A 21,213-nucleotide genomic window follows, 5' to 3' on the forward strand; every position below is an offset into this window, starting at 1 on the left:
CCCTCCCCATTAAAGGAAAGAATCTGATTGTAAGCCTCCCTAACACCCCAACAAAGTACCTGCTGAACGGAATGAACAGCAGAATTCAGACAGAAGTAACACGCCATGGGGGAGGAACTTGCATTGGTCACCGGGCCACTGTCCACAGCCCTGAGAGCATATCTCAGAGGGGCCTCTCCCAGGTGCACCCAGCACATGCTGCTCTGCTTGGCCCTGCGCCCCCTCCCAGCCCCTGCTCTGTCTGGGAAGAGCTGAGAGGCTGGCGTCCACTGAAACGGGGTGGCAAGTGTGTGGCATCTTCGCCGTCAAGCAGCCTGCAGGAACAGTGGGAAGGCCAAGTAGAATGGAGGCCCATGGCCCAGGGAGCCGACATGGGAGCGCCTCGGGGAAACCCAGGGAGTGTTTATGGAGAGTGAATGGGGTCCAGCCCATCCCACCTAACCCGGCAGGGCACTGGCCAGTTCAGTCTGGCCTGGTTCTGAGAGAGAGGAGGAGAGCGTGCGTCTGGGTGTCGCTGGAAAGCAGCGTCTTCTAAGACAACCGAATCCTCCTTCAGTCATTGCCTTGGGGGTGATGGCCCCTTAGAAGTCTGACTTTCTGTATCCTTGGCCTAGAATCTTAAAATAGCCCTGAGAAGGAGGGAGGGCTGAGCTGGGAGCCAAAGCCAACAGTGGGGCCGGGGCCAGAGGAGGGGGTGGGGAGAAGAGCCTGTCCGAGGAACAAAGGCCTAATCTCCCTGGTCAGGCTGCCCAGCCCAGGCCCGGCTGCTCAGTCACGCACATTTCATTTTTTCTGGCCTCAGGGAAGTGTTCCGGGGGTTGAGCAAATCTGAGCAAGGCTGCCGGAGGGATTGGCCTGGAGCAGCTGAGAGGGAGGGCTATGGCCGCCCAAACCGGCCCCCTGGGCCCCCAGCGGCCCCCACCCGAACCACCGGGGATAGGAACAGGGAGAGGACCTGCTGAGGGGGGTCCTTCCCGCTGCTCTCTGGCTGGTGAAGCAGGGATGGTTAATTCTCAGTCAGAACATGGGTGGGTGCAGGGGGATGACAAAGAATATTCAGTGCTATAATATTGAAGAACAGTGCACATGTGGAAAAAGGAAAAGGTTTCTATAACCCAAGGAAAAGAAATGAAGCCCAAGTCTTCACGTCCGCTGGGCGCATGGAGAAGGTATCTCAGGGCAGCAGAACTCCCCTGCAGAGAAGGGGCGAGGTGGGGGCATCTCCCAGGTTTAAGGGATGGTTGTCTGGGCCTGATTTCATTGGCTGACGGTGTTTGGGGAGGTGCATGTGTGGAATCTGCCTGGTGGTACCCATAGCCCTGCCTGCCTGGTTCTGCTGCCGAGTGGGGCTGGAATTTTGAGGCTGGCAGTGTCGGGAGGGGAAACCCGAGGGCAGTGGGAGCCAGGCTTGTCAGTCCATAGGGACCAACATTAGGCTGGTAATGGTGGCATTCAGAGCAAAACGGGGAGGCAGGCCTGCTGTGTCCTCAGTGACCACAGGCTCCCCCTTGCTGCCTTCTCCTGCCTCTGTGGGTCTTGCCCCTTTTTGTATTTCCTGGTGCCCTCAGTCCTATGACTCACACTCCTCTATCTCCACCTGATTTCCAGAATGTTCTATCTCCACCTGGTGTCCAGTGTGACAGGAATGCTTAATGCCAGCCTTTCTTTCGCTCAGAGAAATGGCATTTCCAGCCCTGTCTCGGGCGGAAGGAAAAATTGATCCCCTGCAAAAGGGATTTATTTTACTTTTTATTTTTGAGCTGCGCACTGCATCACCGTGATGACTAATTTGCAAGTGAAATACACAGGCAGTGTGGATGGTGTAACGGATGTTTGGAGAGGGGACAGGTGACCCCTACAGCAGAAGGGGAGCCCCTGGGCAATGGCTGCCTCCGAAGTTGTCCCCTCCAGCTCCTGCGCAGTCTCTCCTGGGACGGGATCACTTCCATACAATATGGAGCATTGGTAGGGAGGCCATACATTTTATTGTTCAAACAGGGACACTTTTGAGAGTGAAACAGGACACTATTAATAGTTACCCAGGGACAGCAGGCATACGGTGGCTGTCCCAAGCCAATAAGTATGTGTCACTCCAACAGTGTCACCCAACCTTTGGAGCTTGGGATAACCACCCCGTTTCCCTTCTCAGGAGGAGGCATCAGCAATGATCCTGAGAGAGGGCCTGGAGGAAACACTACAGGCATCCGTTGGAAAAATAAGAACCCTCCTGTCTTGCCCTGCCCACCCCCAGGACTCTCCCGCTCAGATCACCCCTCCTGCAAGAAGACTTCCAGGATTGCCCATCGCCCTCAGCATTTTGAGTCTAATGTGTCTGAGTTCCTCATGCACGGGGCCATCTCCTCCACCAGCTCATCAGCTCTGGAGGGCAGGGACCATCATGTGTCATTCATTCTGGACCCTCGTATCCCTACTCTTCCTCCCCCAACCCCACCCAGTGCCTTGCTTACAGGAAGATTCTGACTTAAAGTTTTTGGAAAGAACTGAGCTGAGCTGGATTCCTGCAATTTCCTCGTTAGTCCTAGGGACCCAGGGACAGGACTCAGTGTCCTGTAGCCCTTCAGGAGTTCACTGGTTCTCCCACATCAGCTTATAAGCCATCTTCAGGGCAAGTACTCCTGAATTTCTATGTCCATTGCAAGGGCATTAATGGCGGAATTTGTGCAATCATGCAGGGTGGTGATGGTTGGGTGGAAGTGGTGGAATAAAATCCAGAAAGGGGCTCAAGAAGAACTCCACTTTCATAGCCGGGGGAGACATGGCTTGGCCAGTGAACCTGGATGAGAAGCTCCACTCACCACCTAAAATTCCCCATATCTTGGAAAGATGAGAAGGCAGTCAAGACTAAGTGCAGGAAGGTGGTACATGCGGTAAGCTCAGGGAGTAATCAGGGAGGGCCTCCTGGAGGCAGCAGACAGTAAGTAGAGGCTTGAAGGAGGGGGAGGCTATGGAAAGTAAGGGCAAAGGGCAGTCTAGAAAGGGGAGACTGAGCGAAGATGCAGAGGTAGGAATGGGCCCAGCATAATCAGGGCAGTGAGTTACCAGGTCTGGCTGGAGCAAACGGTGGGTGCAATGTGGAGCAGGAGATGCAGCCATGAGGGCAGATAAAGAACTCCACATGCCAGCCACCCCAGGGCTTGACTCTTCAGCTGTTGTGGAATCACGCTGCTCCCCATTGTCGAGGGGACAGGACAAAGAGAGAGGAGGCTGGACTGCTGCTTCTCGCTCAGTCCCCAGGGAAGCATCTGGGAAGGAGCAGAGGGTCCGGCCCAGGCTGAAGCCATCCCCACTTTCTTCCTGCTTCCCCTTGGCTCCTCCCAGTTCTGCCAGTGCTGGGGAGCCAGGCCACCTAAGCATGTGTGGCCCAAAGATGTGCTCTTGCCCTGCATACCAGCCTCTGATTGAGAGGGTGGGAGAGTTTCCAGGAGCCGAAGCCCACGGTGAGCATGCGATGGAGAAGTTCTCTTAGCTGAGATGATTGGTCTGCTAATGGAGACATTTTAACATCTTAACATATGCTTGTACATTCATTCGCCAAACTGTGGATGGAAAGCCAAGGCCTTTTCTTTAACTTCCTATCTCCTGGATGGAACTGTTCCTATTGTCTTTCCTGCATAAATCACACTCATATGACACTGCCTACAATTTCCAATTACAGTTTCTTTTTTTCTTAAGTGGAATGAGAAATTAAATATACTTGCAAAACAGTCTGAGTGCAAAAGTCTCCCTCGATTTTTCTGATATTTCCTCAACCTTTCATAATTGTTTCATCCACGTCTAACTCAACAGCATTTAAAAAAAAATGACTAGTCTTTTTTGAGCCTTTCCAAAGCTTCAACTTAGTTTTCATTGAAACAATGTTTTTCCCTTTTTTTTTTTGCAATGGTATTTAATTGGTTTGTATAATACTTAATTAAATTGCATAATTACAATGGCAAGTTCCTCTGGCATAAACAGGTTTGGGAACGAAGCCAGCTGCCTCTAGGAAAGCATTCGGCTCAGCTGGTGGGAGCAGACGTGGTGGACGTTTTGGACAGCTGCCTTCCTGCCCCGAGTGTGCCTCCAGCTGTGGGCATCAGTCAGAGGGAACAGAGAGAGCTGGGGAGTTTGGCAAGACAGCTGATAGCGGCGTAGAGAGCGTCTACTTCTCCTCTTATCAGGACCCAGGTTAAGGTTAATTCTCCGGGGACTAAGGACCTGATGCTGCCCTGCCCCCATCTGGGTCCTCACCTGGCCCTGCTTCCTCCCTGCTCCGCCCCCGTGCTGAGTGGACCCCACCCCTCCGGATGCTTTTCCCTTCTTCCCCTCCCACACTCAAGGCTTCCTCCCGCTGCAGCTGTCTAGGAAGGATTTGGCAAAACTAACGCTACAGCTTAGAGACAGGCCATAGCCAAACGTACCACCCTCCCAGAGGTCATGGGAATTTCTTACACAGAGAAGACTTTCTAATGATGTCATTAAGGCATCTGCAGGAGGTCGGCTGGGGGGAGATTTGCAGTCAGGGGATCGTCTAGGAGTTGTCCCTCAATCGCACCATCATCTCCCTGAGGCTGAAATTTTTGATCACGTGGAACTGGGTCACAGTTGTGTACAGGTCCCCTGAGAAGATGGGCTGTGGGTGCACCTCTGTCTTTCATTCTTCATGTCCTCAAACCCTTGTGTGGCATGGGACGCCATCCCTCCCCAACCCCCACCCCGTGCCTTTAACCTCTCTTATCAAAGTCATTTTCTCTATATCCAGTCTTCCTTATCTCCCGGGTCACACAGAGGAAAAGTCAACATTTAACCTAAATGCCATCAAACCCACCAACCAATCAATCAATCGCAAGCATTAACAGGCACCTACAACTCAGAAGAAGGAAAATACTCTCCAGAGGAACACATTTGTAGTGGACATTTGGTATTTTGAGCCACTCACCATTCTTTCTCCCTTCCTGTTGGTAAGAGAACCCCCAATTCTTCCCACATTACCACCTGCCCCCCCATAGCCAGTGTGTTTCAGGGGTGGGTCATGGTTGGCTTAAGCCGATCAGCTCAGCTCAGCTTCCTCGCCACAGTGATTGAACCACGTTCTATTATTTAAGACACAAGGAGATGTTTGCTGGGGACTGCTGGGGGAGAAGCTCCATCCTTGGAGATGTGGATGGTGCATGTAAGGCCTAGAGCTGCTGCAGCCATTTTGTTACCATAAAAGACTTCAGAGGGCAGCACTGAGCTGGGGAAAAATGGGCTGGAGACCTCATCTAATGACTCCTGAAGACACCCTGCTTCTGAACTTTTCATCTACCTAAGCCAATAAACTCCCTTTAGTGTTTTTTAATTGATTAACTTTTAAAAATCAAACAAATACGTATGCAGTAGTCCCCCCTTATCCCCAGGAGAGACGTATCAAGACCTCCCATTGGATGCCCAAAACCTCAGATAGTACTGAGCCCTATATACACTGTTTTTTCCTGTACATATGTACCCACAATAGATTAGTTTATACATTAGGCACAGTAAGAGATGAGCAACAATAACTAATAATAAAATAGAACAATTATAACAATATACTGTAGGGGCCGGCCCGGTGGCACAGCGGTTAAGTCCACATGTTCCACTTCTCAGCGGCCCAGGGTTTGCCGGTTCAGATCTCGGGTGCGGACATGGCACCGCTTGGCAAAAGCCATGCTGTGGTAGGTGTCCCATATATAAAGTAGAGGAAGATGGGCACGGATGTTAGCTCAGGGCCAGTCTTCCTCAGCAAAAAGAGGAGGATTGGCAGTAGTTAGCTCAGGGCTAATCTTCCTCAAAACAAACAAACTAAAAAAACCAACAATATACTGTAATAAAAGTTACCATGGATCTTAGCAAGCTCAGCATATGATTTTTTTCTTTCCTTATTAAATCAAGACCTTTCACCTTTTCACTTAAAGGTAGCACTTTACGGCTTCTCTTTGGTGTATCCGAATTGCCTGCATTACGAGTCTTGTGCTTTGGGGCCAATATTAAGTAAAATGAGGTACTTATCTTTTAAATTTAACTTATAAAATTACGTACTTGAACACAAGAACCATGATACCATCGCAGTCGATCTGATAACCGAGACGGCTGCTAAGCGACTGATGGGTGGGTAGCGTAGACAGCGTGGATGCTCTGGACAAAGGATGGCTCGTGTTCCAGGGAGATGGAGCAGGACAGCCTGAGATGTCATCACACTACTCAACATGCCTGCAGTCTAAAACTTACGAATTGTTTACTTCTAGAATTTTCCATTTAATATTTTTGGACTATGGTTGCCCTCAGGTAACAAACTACACTACTGAATGTGGCTTGAAAAATCAAAAGTAATAAAAACCCAATAATGTAAAGTAGTAGTCCCTGGTCCAGCCCTCCCCACACTGAATCTCATTTCCACAGAAAACCACTCTCAATTGTTTTAGCTATTTCTTATGTTCTTTACCTCCCATATTTCTAAATAGTATGTTGTATCAGTCAGCCAGGGCTGCCATAACAAAACACTATAGACCCGGTGGCTTAAACCACACACATTTATTTCTTACAGTCCTGGAGACTAAGAAGTCCAAGATTAAGGTGCCAGCCAATTTGATTTCTGGAGAGAGCCTGCTTCCTGGCTTGCAGACAACCACCTTCTCGCCGTGTCCTCGCATGGTGGAGAGAGAGCGAGCTCCCTGGAGTCTCTTCTTAGAAGGATGCTAATCTTCTCGGATCAGGGTTCCACCCTTAGGACCACGCACTGGGGGGATCAGGGCTTCAACACAGGAATTTAGGAGAGATGATTCATTTCACAACATATGCTATATACTGCCATTTCCAGATTTTCCATTTTCAGGTATTATCTGTTAGTGCCACATAATGGAAGATAAGATTTTGTCTCATGTCTGCAACCCCACCTTCTCTAAACACACATTTCTGTTCTCTGTATCTTCCCAATAGAGTGAAGCCACCATTTTGGTTCAATCGTCAATGTTCACCATATTGTGACTATGCAGTTATCGCTCATGGATGAGCCACATGGTAATATTCCCTTTCTTGCCTAACTTGTTATTTTGTCTAGTGTTAAAATGGCCTTAAATGTGCTGCACACTTATTTACACACACACTGGCTGCCAGAGCCGTTAAGATCCCTCCCAAACAATTCAGCATGTCAGGAATCTGTCAGTTCCTTTGTTTTTTTTCTGGGAATCATCCCATCCAGAGAACTCCATCCTCCAGCTCCAGTCTGGACCTGAGCCTCCCGCACAGTGGTCCCCTGGGATGTCTTACATCAGACCCTTTGTGTCCTGGATCCTGTACTACACTGGCTTCTATTGCTGCTGTAACAAACTACCACCAAACTAAATGCCTTAAAACAACACAACACAAACTTGTTAGCTTACAGTTCTGGAGGTCAGAAGTCTGAAATGGATCTTGCGGGGCTGAAATCAAGGTGTTGACAGGGTTGCATCCCTTCTGAAGACTCTAGGGGAGAAGAGAATCCATTTCTTTGCCTCGTCAGCTTCTAGAGCCCTCCCACCATCTTCCTCCATCTTCAAAGCCAGCAACTTCAGGAGAGTCCTTCCCACGCTGCGTCACTCCGACCTGCTCTTCTGCCTCTTTCTTCCACTTCTAAGGAAGCTCGTGATTACATGCGGCCCACTGGGATACCCCATGCTGATCTCCCTGTGGGAAGGTCAGTTGATTAGCAACCTTCATCCCCTTTTGCCACGTAATCTAACTTTTTCAAAGGCTCTGGGGTTTAGGATGCGGACATCTTTGGGGGCCATCATTTTGTCTACCACACAAACTATTCTCCTGTTGGTTTACTCTCTTGTTTCATTGGTACAAGGGTGCATAGGAGGAACATCATTCGAGACCATGTCTATCTGAACGACTTTATTCCCTCCCACTCTTGAGGGTCTGTTTGGCTGTGAATAGAAAACTAAATTGGAAACCACTTTCCCTTGGAAGTCTGAAGGTGCTGTCCCAAGGTCTTCTAGTTTCCAGGGATGCTGTTTGAAAGCCCAATTCTGTTCTGTGCTCCAACTTTCACATACAACTTACTTTTTTCCTCTCGGAAAGTTGCGTGAATCTCCTCTGTGCCGCGAGCCTTCTGAAACTCCACAGCGATGGGCCTTGTGGAGGGCCTGCTGCATTCACTGTGGTCCTTCAGGCGGTCTGGAAGCACGCCTCCTTCAGTCCTGGGAGCTTTCTCGTACAACTTCTCCGCTAATTTCCTCTCCGCAGGTGTCTTTGCTCTCTATTCCTGGAACCCCTACTGCCGGCCCTCCCGGGAGGAGCTTCTAATTTCCTTATTTTTTTCTCTCCTACTTTCTGCCTTGTTGTCCTCTTTTCCTACTCTCTGAGGAAGTCCTTCAACTCCCTTCAACTACCTTTCAAATCTTCGACCGAATTTTTAATTTCTGCTATTATATGTTTAATTTCTTAGAGTTCTTCCTTATCTTTGAATGCTCTTTTTTTATAGCCCCCTGTTCTCGTTTTATCGATGCATTATCTGCTTTTCTCTCTCTGAGGACATTAATTATAGTTTGTTGAAGTTTTCTTCTGCTCCAGGACCTGGCTCTAATCCTTCTGGCTCCTTCTTTTTTTCTTGTTAACTTGGGTTTTTTTTCTCTCTCTCTCTCTTGTTGGAGGTTTTCTTTTCGCAAATACAGGTGATCCTTGACCACCATTAATACTTAAGAGTGAGACGGGAAAAAGGTGGTGATTTCTCTATGGGGCATTAGGTACAGGTCTGTCATTTCTTTAGGGAACTGTATACATACACACACACTAGCATGTACATATACACATACAGATACACACAAACACATAAATATACATATACAAACATACATACACACATACACACACATACACACACATACACATGTGCGTACACACATACAGACATGCACATATACATACACAAACACTCATCAATGTAATGTATGTGGAGGGTTTTTTCCTCTTGGGCTGATCAGTGTCCTTGCAAAGGAACCCTCCAGTCACCCGACCTTGGGACAGACTATGGGCTGCCAGTTCTCCAGTAGCCCAAAGTGGAGAGGTGCTGAAGTCCCACCACTCAAATGCAGACTTTAAAGAAATTCATTCATTTTAAGTACAGTGCTCAAACTTGCCCTCAGTTGTACAGAGTGTGTCAGAGTCCAGAACTTCTCTAGATCATTTCCTTTTGAAGGAAAACCTCTGGTCTTTGACCAATGTGGAGAGGGGAAGTTGTGGGAGGGGATCTGGGTTCGTAATGATTTGTATTTTTTTGGTGAGGAAGACTGGCCCTGAGCTGACATCTGTTGCCAATCTTCTCCTTTTTTTTCTTTTCTCCCCAGTGCCCTAGTACATAGTTATATAACCTAGTTGTACGTCCTTCTAGTTCTTCTATGTGGGACGCTGCCTCAGTCTGTGCCCAGGATCCAAACCAGCGAACCCCAGGCTACATAAACAGAGCATGAGAACTTAACCACTACACCACCAGGCCAGCCCCTTAACAATTCTTCATGCAGATTTTCAACCAGTTCTCAAGCTTTCAAACCCATTCCTCACCTCACCTTCAGAAGTATATGCAACTCCCATTTCTGATCTGTTTGAGGGTTGGGGGGTTGGGCAGAGGGAATGCTTCTAGAGGCTTCTTCTCACTACTCATGCTTGGGTTTCAGCTCTCCTCTCTGCTAAAAGGGTAACCATCCCTCCATAGACTTCCCAGCCTCCACAGTTTTTCTGACATCTCTCACCTGCTGTCATCTCTTCTCCTGTTCTCATTGTCCTTGTGGTCGTGGGCTTTTGTCAATTTCCTTAAGGCCATGGGATGGGGAATGATTAGGAAGGAGGCAGAGATAAATGTGTGTGGCCAAGCCACCATAAATAACCGGAAGTCTCTCACTGATCTTTGGGCTGTACTGTTTCCGGCACATGAATCAGTCTGCATCCTGCTTGACACACCATTGCAACACAGGCTCCCCTCCACAGCTCAGGGCACACGCAGCCACATTGCCCACCCCTGCCTGGGCAGCCAGTTCCTAGCACACTGCCCATTTCAGGGTCCACAGGCCCCTCTCCAGCAGGTGCCGGGAGCATCCAGTAAGTTCTACTGACTTTTGTTAACAGCCTTCAGCTCCCTCTCCCATTTGAGGTGCTTCCCCACCCTATTCAAGTTGAGCATAATAATCCAGATGTCCCTGTCCACAGCAAGCAATGCTTCCACAGTGCAGACACCAAATCTCTTGGATTTTCCAAGAGACTCTGTTGAGTGGATCAGACATGAAGAGCCAGCACAGAGCCCTTTCACAGGCACAGGCTGCACAAAATCATCCACGTCTCCCACCTGGTCTCGTCTATGACCCCTTTCAGGTTCACATGTCAGAAAGTCCCACTCAGACATATTTTGTGACACACACTACATATTTGTCATGTTGAATGGCCCAGGACAGCTGGCGTTTGTGGTCCAGGCTGTACCTGGGAAAGACAAGGACAGCAAATAGAACCCCTGCCTAAAGAGACACACTCTTACTCAACACCAGGCGCATCAATACACCACCACACCAACACAAGCAGGGCAGGAATGAAACGTCTCATGCCATAGGCACCAGGTGTAAAATCTAGACCCAGAGGCTGCTTGCCAGTCTGTTACTGCACTTTTCTCATAAATAATATTAAAATCCACTGAGTCATTAGGATAGTCTTCCAGCAGAAAGATACTCTTTAGCAGGAATGCATCCTTTTACCAGAAACACCTCAGATAAGAAACAAGCATCCTGTGTCTCCACAGAAGTATGGCCCAGAGCTGCCACAGGCCATCTGCCCTCATCCTGGCTCAGTCTCTACACAATAGTAATCTAAATAAAGGCCCTGTAGTGCAAGCAGCCTCGGGGGTGGGCAAAAAGTGGGTGAGCTCCCTGTGGGGCAGTCAACATTCAGCATGAGTCCCCTCCTGCCGTCTTGAAAAGCAAGAAACACGGTCCCATTCACTGGAGAGAGGCCAGTGGTGAGCGGCTCATCATAGCACCATGCAGGGCGAGGCTGTTGCCTGGGGCACTGCCCTCCCAGAGCCCAACACAGATGCAGAAGGTGCCAAGAGCAGAACACGGTCAGCACACCTGTGCAGGCGAGCTCTGCTTTCCATACAAGATTGGATCTGAACATCCTAACACCTCAAATCTCATTTGAGCCCACTAAAAGCATTGTTATTTAAGAATGTCATTTTTGTAAAGTGAATCATTCTCCTTCCAGAATCCCCTCTCCTCCCAGGACACAGAATTTATACGTTCTTCAGAGATTAGGATTCTGAACATCAGGCGTGCTGAAAAGGAGATTCACCCACTTTGGAATGATTTTTTTAAAACAATAACAATGATGATAAAGGAAGGTGCCCCCCTCTCCTGACAGCCATGCATAAGTGCCTGGAAGCAGTTAGAAGCCCGGGACAAAAACCCAGCGGCGTGCAGGCCACAGAAGGGGAGTCTTTGTCTCCTAATAAACTTGATCAAATCTCATCTGTCGTCCATTCTCACGATGACATCACCCCTGGCTCGGTCCCTGTCCATGCTCCGGCAAGTTCTTGACCAAGCCCCGGTGACTCACGAGTTTGGGTTTTCTGTGCATCTTCTTCCTTCCCCGTTCTGGAACCCTGCCCCTCTTCCCACCTGCGCTGCAGGTGTCCTGCCTTTGCTCCTGCCTCCTCCCTCTGTCTTTCCCAGAGCCACTTCCTTTGTCTTGGCCCCAGGCACCTCTTTCCTCTTTCTTTTAAAAATTCGTGATGAAATATTCCAGACATACAAAAAGGCATAAAAATAATATAACAAACACCTGTGTCCCCACCACTCGGCTGCATAAATAAAAGGCAGCTCTCTCTAATCCCAGGCCCACATCCCTCTCTGACACCACAATTCCTAGCAGCCTTTGTTCCATTCTTCCTTGGAAAAAGCCCAGGTTGCTGCATAAATCTGAGGCATACCCAGCTGTCACCTGGACTCTGTATTAATTCTTTCTCTGCCCTTCGTGGTGGCGTGCTGCTCTCCCAGCCCCCAGCCTGCCATCTCCCTTTATGATTTGACCGCTTCCCTATCCCAGAGGACAGTGGCTTGCCGGGGGTCCCTGCCTAGTTTGAAGTCACACGGGCAGGTCAGCAGAAAGGGGAGGGCTGGCCCACGGACTTTCATCCGGTGATGCCCCCAGGCAGGAGCACGTGCTTCCTTCCCACACTAGTGTGCTCCGCGACATTCACGGCCGCTTTATGCATCAGGCATGGTGCAGGAGCTGGGGAAGAGGGAGGACGCGGGACACTCTGCCTTCCACGGCCTTGCAGTCTCTTAGAGGCAACAGACATGTGCACAGAGGCAGCCTAAAGTCAAGTGGGCAGGGCTGGAATCCGGGGGATCTGCCTGTGCAGCGAGAATGCGAGCTGCCGAGGCCTGTGGGGACCGAGAAGGATTGGAGTCCAAGCTCAGAGGGTGAGTAGGATTGAGAGAGACAGAGAGGAATGAGTTGGACCTTCCAGGTGAGAGTAGGTGAACCAGTAGAGACAGTTGGGGATGGGCATGGGGGCAGAGAAGGGTTGCCCAGCCACGCTAGAGAGGATGGAGATGAGGCAGGCAAGACGAGCCCAGCTGGGTGGCAGTAGGCTAAGGGGGTGAATGTTGATGCTAAGAAAGCTAGGGCGCCCCACCTACGCCAGGCTGCCTGTGTTCTCAGATCCCTGGGGGAGGGGAGGGTAGGCGCTTGTCAGGGAGCCCTTTGTCACTGCTTCCTCACCCACCCTGCCCCACTCCACTGCACACAGCCCATGGGAGGATGCGGAAGGGCCGCACAGACTGTTGACTGCACTGTTGACATTGGTATGGTCTGGGCAGAGGTGGAAGGTGACTCGCTGGATACCCTCTCACCTAGAGCCTGTCCCAGGAGACAAAAGGCACCCTCACAGCCAGGAGTCTCCCCTGGGGCTTGGCACCCATGGCCCTGGGCCGGGGGCAGGGTTTAGGAGCCAGGGGTGCCTTCCTCACCTCCTCAGGAATCTCCAGACCAGAGTTCGCCACTGCCCCCCCGACCTGCACTCCTGGCCTGCCCTCCCCTCCACCCAGGCCCTGCCACTCACTCATACCCACCCGTGGCCCCAGCAAGATGGCCAGGCCCTGTGTCAAGCAAGCATGTCCTGGCACAGACATGTGGCTTTGGTGTCGTCTGCCTCTGCCATGTGAGTCTTCACTCTTGCTGCCCAAGGCCCTCATTTGCTGCCTCCCTCTGCTCTCACCTTCCTAGCAAAGTCCAGACTCCATTTGCTACAGTGAAGTGGCTGAAAACAATACAAAGTGTGTCTGTAAGGTGGTTATAAGTCAGCAAAGTCAGCCACAGCTCAAGGTGGTATCTCAGGCAGTAGCAGGAGGTGGGGAAGATGGCACCATGGCACCATGCAGGCCTTATGCCACCACATGCCTCACCGATGCTGAAGGTGGCAGGCTTCTCTGGGAGGGCTTTGCTTCACCCACCCCCCACCCCCCACCTTGGGAAACCTGAAAGCTGCTGAGAAGAAATTTACAGTATTGAGGCCATTTTAAGGATGCTCTGACGGCAAGAACAGGCCCTGAATAGCCAAAGCAATAATGAGAAACAAGGACAAAGCTGGTGGGATCACAATCCCTCACTTCAAAATATACTACAAAGCTATAGTAATCAAAACAGCATGGTTCTGGTACAAAAACAGATACACAGATCAATGGAACAGAATTGGAAACCCAGAGATAAACCCACACATCTATGGACAGCTAATCTTCAACAAAGGAGCCAAGAACATACAACGGAGATAGGAAAGTCTCTTCAATAAATGGTGATGGGAAAACTGGACAGTCACCCGCAAATGAATGAAAGTAGACCACTGTCTTTCTCCATGCACAAAAATAGACTCAAGATGGACCAAAGAATTGAAGGTAAGACCTGAAACCATAAAACTTCTGGAAGAAAATATAGGCGGTACACTCTTTGACATCAGCCTTAAAATGATCTTTTTGAATACCATGTCTACTTGGACAAGGAAAACAAAAGAAAAAATAAACAAGTGGGACTTCATCAGACTGAAGAGCTTCTGGAAGGCAAAGGAAACCAGGATCAAAATGAAAAAACAACCTACCAACTGGGAGAAAATATTTGCAAATCATATATCCAACAAAGGGTTAATCTCCAAAATATATAAAGAACTCACACAACTGAACAACAAAAAAACAAACAACTCAATCAAAAACTGGGCAGAGGAGGGGCCCACCTGGTGATGCAGTGGTTGAGTTCACACGTTCCACTTCGGCAGCCTGAGGTTCCAGTTCTGATCCAGGGTGTGGACCTATGCACTGCTTGTCAAGCCATGCTGTGGCAGGCGTCCCACATATAAAATAAAGGAAGATGGGCACAGGGCAAAGGAAGATGTTAGCTTAGGGCCAGTCTTCCTCAGCAAGAAAAGGAGGATTGGTGACAGATGTTAGCTCAGGGCTAATCTTCCTCAAAAAAATGGGCAGAAGATACTAACAGATATTTTTCCAAAGAAGATATACAGATGGCCAAGAGGCACACGAAAAGATGCTCAACATCATTAATCATCAGGGAAATGCAAATCAAAACTATACTTAAATATCACCTTACACCCGTTAGAATGGCTATAATCACCAAGACAAAAAAATAACAAATGTTGGAGAGGTTGTGGAGAAAAGGGAACCCTCACATGCTGCTGGTGGGAATGCAAACTGGTACAGCCACTATGGAAAACAGTATGGAGATTTCTCAAAAACCTAAAAATAGAAATACCATATGAGACAGCTATTCCACTACTGGGTATTTAACCAAAGAACTTGAAATCAACAACACGAAGAGACGTATGCACCTCTATGTTCATTGCAGCACTATTCACAACAGCCAAGATGTGGAAGCAACCCAAGTGCCCATCGACTGACGAATGGATAAAGAAGATGTGGTGTATATATACAATGGAATACGACTCAGCCACAAAAAAAGACAAAATCGTCCCATTTGCAACCACATGGATGGACCTTGAGGGTATTATGTTAAGTGAAATAGGCCAGACAGACAAAGACAAACACCACAAGATTTCAGTCATATGTGGAATATAAACAAACTTAACGGACAAAGAGAACGGTTTAGTGGTTACCAGGGGGAAGGTGGTTGGGGGGTGGGCAGAAGGGGTGAATGGGGCACATTCATATGGTGTCTGACAAATAATAATGTACAACTGAAATTTCACAACGTTATAAACTATTATGACCACAATGAAAAAAAAACGAATGCTCCAAGATATAGACAAATGGACTTTGTCATACCCTTCTGGTTCTAGAAACACACTCTGGAGATGCCAACAGCAGGCCCTCGGTTGCTTTGTTTCTCTGTGACCCTCTCGGGGTTGAACCTTTGGGTACCTCCTCCCTCAGGAGCTGGAGCATCGGCCTCATCCTCTGCCCCACTGTCTGGGTTGGCTGTTCCTGTGGTCCTGTGCTTAGCTCCACCACAGCACCCACTGCACCATCTTGTGAATCACTCCTGAAGGCAGGAGATGTCTTACTCATCTTTATATCCCCAGCATCCAACCACAGGAGAGGCCCTCCATAAATGTTAATGGAGAAAGGACCATCCCCCGGGTGGTCTTTGCATGACAGGGTTGAGAGGAAAGCCTCTGAGGAGGGGGGTCTCCTCTACTCAAGATTTCTCTGGTGATTTTTCAGTGACACCTGTAGGCCCTCCTGGACCATCTTGCATGGGTCTCTGAGCCTAAACCAGGTGTCCCAACCTATCAACCACAGTGTGAGGCCACCCTGCACACCTGGTAGACAGGAGTCCTCACGCCTGCTCTCCAAGGTGCCCACCCTCTTTTGCATCCCTTCCATCCCTGATTTACACCCAGGCCACTCCACAAAGTCGCACTCTCCAGTGCAGAGAGGATGCTCCGATATGGTCCCTGAAAAGACAGCAGACACACTGGGGGTCTAGGCCCCTCGGCTCCACCCACCCAACTCTTCCCATGCCCAAGCTCTTGCTCAAGACCCACCTTCCTTGTAAACCTTCCCAACCCCTGATCCATACTGATCTGTCCAGCTAAATACTCACTGCTCTTACTATCTCCACTGCTTGCTTGGCCACTAATCATGAATGTTTCCTTCTGGACTGTCTCTAAGGTAGAGCCTCAGAGCTGGACGGCACTGTAGAAACGACTAATTCCTCCTTATAATTTTGCTTGGAGGCAAGGCCCGTGCAGAGTGGGATGGCTCCCCTGGGAAGGCTTTGAGCTCATTGGTGATAGAACCAGAACTCGAACCCAGGTCTCCTGACTCCACTTTAGGGATCCCTCCCCCTCATGGAGCTTGGGTTTTGCTTCCTTATCTACAGCACAATCCTGGAAGATAAGGACCATGCTGCCTACGGGAGCACCAAGCATAGGGCTGCCCAGACTAGGACCTAGGTGAATATTTGGAGAGTGGTTATGCTATGTATTCCAAGGTCCAAAGTGACCTCCACACACCCACTCTTCAGTGTCAGCGTGCCCTTCTTTGCCAACACAGCGCAGCCCACACCAGAACCTCCCACAGACACCCAGCTGAGATCCCGCAGACAAGAGGGATTTCATCTCCTTCTGGCCCACTGGTGATTTTCACTTGCTTCTGCCTGATTGTTCTTAGCCACTAGGCAAAGAGGTAAGTACTCATGTTAATGGCAGCAAGGGACTGGAAACAATAAAAAAAGTAGCCCAGTTTGGGGGTGGGGCAGGGAGCAGCCTTGAGGGGGTTTATACCCGCCTAGGGATCAATGATCAGGGTCCCCAGGACCCGGGGGGACATCCCTGTTTCCCCTCCTCTTGCTGTGGGAAGATTTTCAGGACATCCAGTAAGCATTCATTGCGGTGTAGCATTCTACAGAAGGGGTTGGTGGGGGGGGGCTCTCCCCCAATCAGTTACCATTTGGTTAGAACAATACTAGAAATAGTAAATTAATTTAGCAAGGTAGCTAGCTACAGGGTCAATAATCAAAAGTCAATTGCAGGGGCTGGCTCAGTGGCGCAGTGGTTAAGTGCGCACGTTCCGCTTCGGTGGCCCGCGGTTTGCCAGTTCAGATCCTGGGTGCGGACACGGCACCGCTTGACAAGCCATGCTGTGGTAGGCATCCCACACATAAAGTAAAGGAAGATGGGCACAGATGTTAGCTCAGGGGCCAGTCTTCCTCAGCAAAAAGAGGAGGATTGGCAGCAGATGTTAGCGCAGGGCTAATCTTCCTCACAAAAAAAAAGTCAATTGCATTTTCTACAGACTAATAACAAACAAATGGAAGACAAAAATTTTTTAAATAGCACTTACAATAACATCAAAAGAAAATTTAAATACTGAAGAAATAAGTCCAATGAAATAAGGGTATAGCCTCTATACTGAGAAGTATAAAACAACGCTGAGAGAAATTAAAGACTTAAACGAATGAAGGTACTATGTTCCTGGAGTGAAAGGACCAGTAGCATCAAGATGTCTCTTTTTCCCAATGTGATCTATAGATTCAGTGCCAGTCTAATCAAAACCCCAGCAGATTTGTCCACATGTGTTTGTGTATATGAAACTGAGAAGTGACTTAAACATTACATGGAAACGCAAAGGACCTGGAAGAGCTGAGGCAACGTTGAAGAATAAAGCTGGAGAAACGCCGCTACCAGATAGCAGGACTCCTCCCATAAAGTTTCAGTAACGAGTCAGAGTGGTAAGGGTGCAAGGACAGACAGTAGGCCAATGAATAGAGTCCAGAAATAGACACATTCACATCGGGCCACTTATGACAAAGGCTCCACTGCAATTCATGGAGGAAAGGCTGGTGTTTACAATAAAGGGCGCCGAGTCAACCAGATATCTGTATTAAACACATAAACCTTGATCTTTTCCTCACACTAAAAAAAAAAATTAATTTGAGGTGGATCATAGACCTAAGCATGAAAGGGAAAACAATAAGCTGCTAAAAGAAAATGCAGGAGAATATATCTTCAGGACCTGGGTAGGCAAAGAGGTTCCTTAAGCAGGACAGGAAAAGCACTAACCAAAAACAAAAAGACTGATCGATCAGACTTTATTAAAATTAAGAACATCCGTTAATGAAAAGACACCGTTAAGAGAGTAAAAGGGCAAGCCACAGAGAAAAGATATATGACAGAGAACTGATATCCAGAATACACAAAGAAAGCCTGCAAATAAGAAAAACACACACATACCAATTAAAAAACAGGAAAATATTTAAAAAGGTACTTCACAAAAGAGGATATCAGTAAACATACAAAATCATGCAAATGCAAAATAAGACCACTGTGATATGTCAATCAGACTGGCTTTCACGTACCAGAATGGCTAAAATGAAACACCAAGTGTGGGTGAGAATGTGGAGCAGTTTAACTCTCTTAAATTCCTGGTCGGAAGGTAAATCTGTACAACAACTTCAAAAACGTGTTTGGCAAGACTTATGAAAGCTAAACATACGTATACCATATAACTCAGCAATTCCACTCTGAGGTATATATGCAACAGAAATGACATTTACGTACACCAAAAGACATCAATAAGATTGTCCATGGAAACTTTTTTCAAAATAGTCTCAAACTAGAAGTGACCCACGTGTCTCTCAACAATAGAATGGGTGAATAAACTGTGCTAGAGTCAACCATGAATACTATAGAGCAACAAAAAAGAATGAACTTCTGACATATGCTCCCACCTCGATAAATCTCATGGATATAATAACGCTAAGTGAAATACAAAAGGAGTGAATATGGCACGGCTCCATTTATATGAGCTCAAGATAGCAAAACTATTGTATGATGATAGAAATCAGGGTAGTGATTCCTCTTCTGAAAGTAGGGACCAGAAGGAGGCAAGAGGAAGCCATCTGGAGGGCTGGAAATGTTCTTGAACATGATCATGGTTTGATTACAAGAGCCTTTCCTTGTGTAAAAACTCTTCAAGCTGTACATTTAAGATTTGGGCACTTCACCAAGAAGGTCGGGGGAGGTTGAGTGGGCAGGTGTGGGGAGGACAGGAGTGCAATGGGAAGGCAGGAAAAGAATAAGGCAGGACCAGTCAGGGTCACACTGAGGGCTGAAGCTGGCCTTGGGGGTCTGCCCTGCTCCTAGGAGCCTTGGGGGAACAAACCAGGATTTCAGTAAACAGGTTAATGCGTCAGGGTCAGTCCCAAGAATAAAAAGGCCCCTTTTGCCTGCACCAAGTCCACTTTGAAAAGACAAGTAAGCAAGAGTGGCTTTTGGAGAGGGGTCATCAAGCGCAGCCACCGTGCGGACTGTGCACAGATACAGCCACAGCGGGTGATAGACACCTCTATTTTGGCCCCAGTTTGCATCAAGAGCTGGCTGCTCTAGAGGAAATTAATAAAATGAGTTTTTATTTCTTCCTTTTTTAAAAAAAAAAAACCCATTTGCAAACTCACATCTCTCTAACTTCTACTTATTCCCCAGGAGAGAAAGAAGGAAAATATCTCAGCTGGCACTGAGCCTGCAGCTTCACCCAGATAAGAGAGATGCTGCTTTACATTCCATTTAACTCCTGCAGGCTCCTCAACATCTCCACCCACTAGATGTGGAATTTGTCACCGCCCCAGGAGGGCTTTGTCAGCACTTCTTTTCATCTGTGCCTGACCTGGAAGCCCCTGGCAACTGGGCTATCTGCCCCCTTCCCGCCATCTCAGACTCCTGGCGGCAGAAGGACGGCTTACGTGTGTCACTTCCCTATTTGCTCCTCCTTTCCCCACTTAGGTTGTGACGTGTTGATGTTTGTTTGCTCTGAGCAATCCAGCAATCTGGTTTTATCCACCCCCCCCCCCCCCACCCCGCCCTAGCCCAGTCTCTTCTATTAGGGTGGCTCTGGAAGTCTGTTATTTAGATTTGCTCTCCATCTGTCCCACACTCAGTGTTGCTGTTCTCCATGTTATACTGTTTAAAAATAAAGTCGAAAAAGTAACAACTAAATAGATGACAGCCTGGCAAAAACAGCAGCTGTTGCCCATAAGGCAAAATAGAAAATATTCTCCTGGATACATCTATAGAGAGATGGATATTACAGAAGCAGAGGGAAAAGAAAGAGGTCTCACCCAGTGCAATAGCATTTAACCCTCTCTGAGGCCGAGGAGGTGATGGATGCTCCATGCTGGCACTGTTTCTCAAGTCCTTGGGCTCAAAACATGAATGTGCGGAGATGAAGAGTCTGAAGTGGTGTTGGGAACCTCCGTGAGATGAGTGTTTGCATTCTGACCACAGGTACAAGTCAGATCCAAGTCAAGTCAACAAGTCCTGACGCTGGAACAGATACAACGATGAATTTCCCGTGAATTCTGCCCTTGACAAACTTAAAGTTTAGTTGAGTTAGCACAACACAAAGTTACCAAAAGTTCACAATAAAATTCACTTAAAAATCCAAGTCCTAGGACACCAACAAGCACAAATGACAAAAGAAAAAATAAATTGGACCTCTTCAAAATGTAACTTTTTTGCTCAAATGGACGTCATCAAGGAAGTGAAAAGATAACCTACAGAATGGGAGAAAATATTTCCAAGTTATATAGCTGATAAGGGGTTTATGTCTAGAATGTAGAAAGACATTTTAGAACTCAAAAATAAAAAGACAACCCAATTTTTAAAACATGGTCAAAGGGTTGGAATAAACATTGCTCCAAAGAAGATTTATAAATAGCCAATAAGCACGTGAAAAGATGCTCAATATTATTACCCACCAGAGAAATGCAAATCAAAACCACAATGCGACACCACTCCACACCTGTTAGGATGACTGAAATCGAGAAGTCAGCTAATAAGAAGAGTTGGCAAGGATGTGGAGAAATTGGAGCCCTCACACACTGCTGGTAGGATGTAAAATGCAGCACCTTTGGAAAACAGTCTGGCAGTTCCTCAAACGGTTAAATACAGAGTTACCATGTGATCTAGCAATTCCACTCCCAGGTATATACCCAAAAGAATTGAAAATATGTGTCCACACATAAGCTTGTACATGAATATTCAAATCAGCGTTATTCAAAATAGTCAAATGTGAAAACAAATGTCCATCAACAGATGAATGGATAAATAAAATGTGGTATATCTATACAGCGGAATATTATCCAGCCATAAAAAGGAATGAAGTTCTAATATATGCTGCAACATGGATGAATCTTGAAAACATTATGCAA

The 21,213-nt window shown here is 47.8% G+C and overlaps 1 protein-coding gene across 10 annotated transcripts in view; it reads right to left on the minus strand.

Annotated features, from left to right (window-relative positions):
- The window catches only part of ZBTB7C (zinc finger and BTB domain containing 7C), a 348,185-nt gene that overhangs the window by 150,586 nt on the left and 176,386 nt on the right, over positions 1-21,213 (minus strand). The window contains exon 3 of one of the 10 annotated variants that reach the window (XM_070275653.1): positions 20,122-20,326. The exons of 8 other annotated variants lie outside the window; for them this stretch is intronic. Coding sequence is in view for 1 of the 2 variants with exons in the window: in XM_070275648.1 (XP_070131749.1) it covers positions 20,122-20,176 (55 nt within the window). In the remaining variant the exon portion in view is untranslated. Of the gene's footprint in view, positions 1-20,121; positions 20,327-21,213 lie in introns of those variants that run through there. One more of the 10 variants, XM_070275648.1, reaches the window with a different exon arrangement.

Source organism: Equus caballus, chromosome 8, assembly GCF_041296265.1.
Source record: "Equus caballus isolate H_3958 breed thoroughbred chromosome 8, TB-T2T, whole genome shotgun sequence".
Taxonomy (NCBI): Eukaryota; Metazoa; Chordata; class Mammalia; order Perissodactyla; family Equidae; genus Equus; species Equus caballus.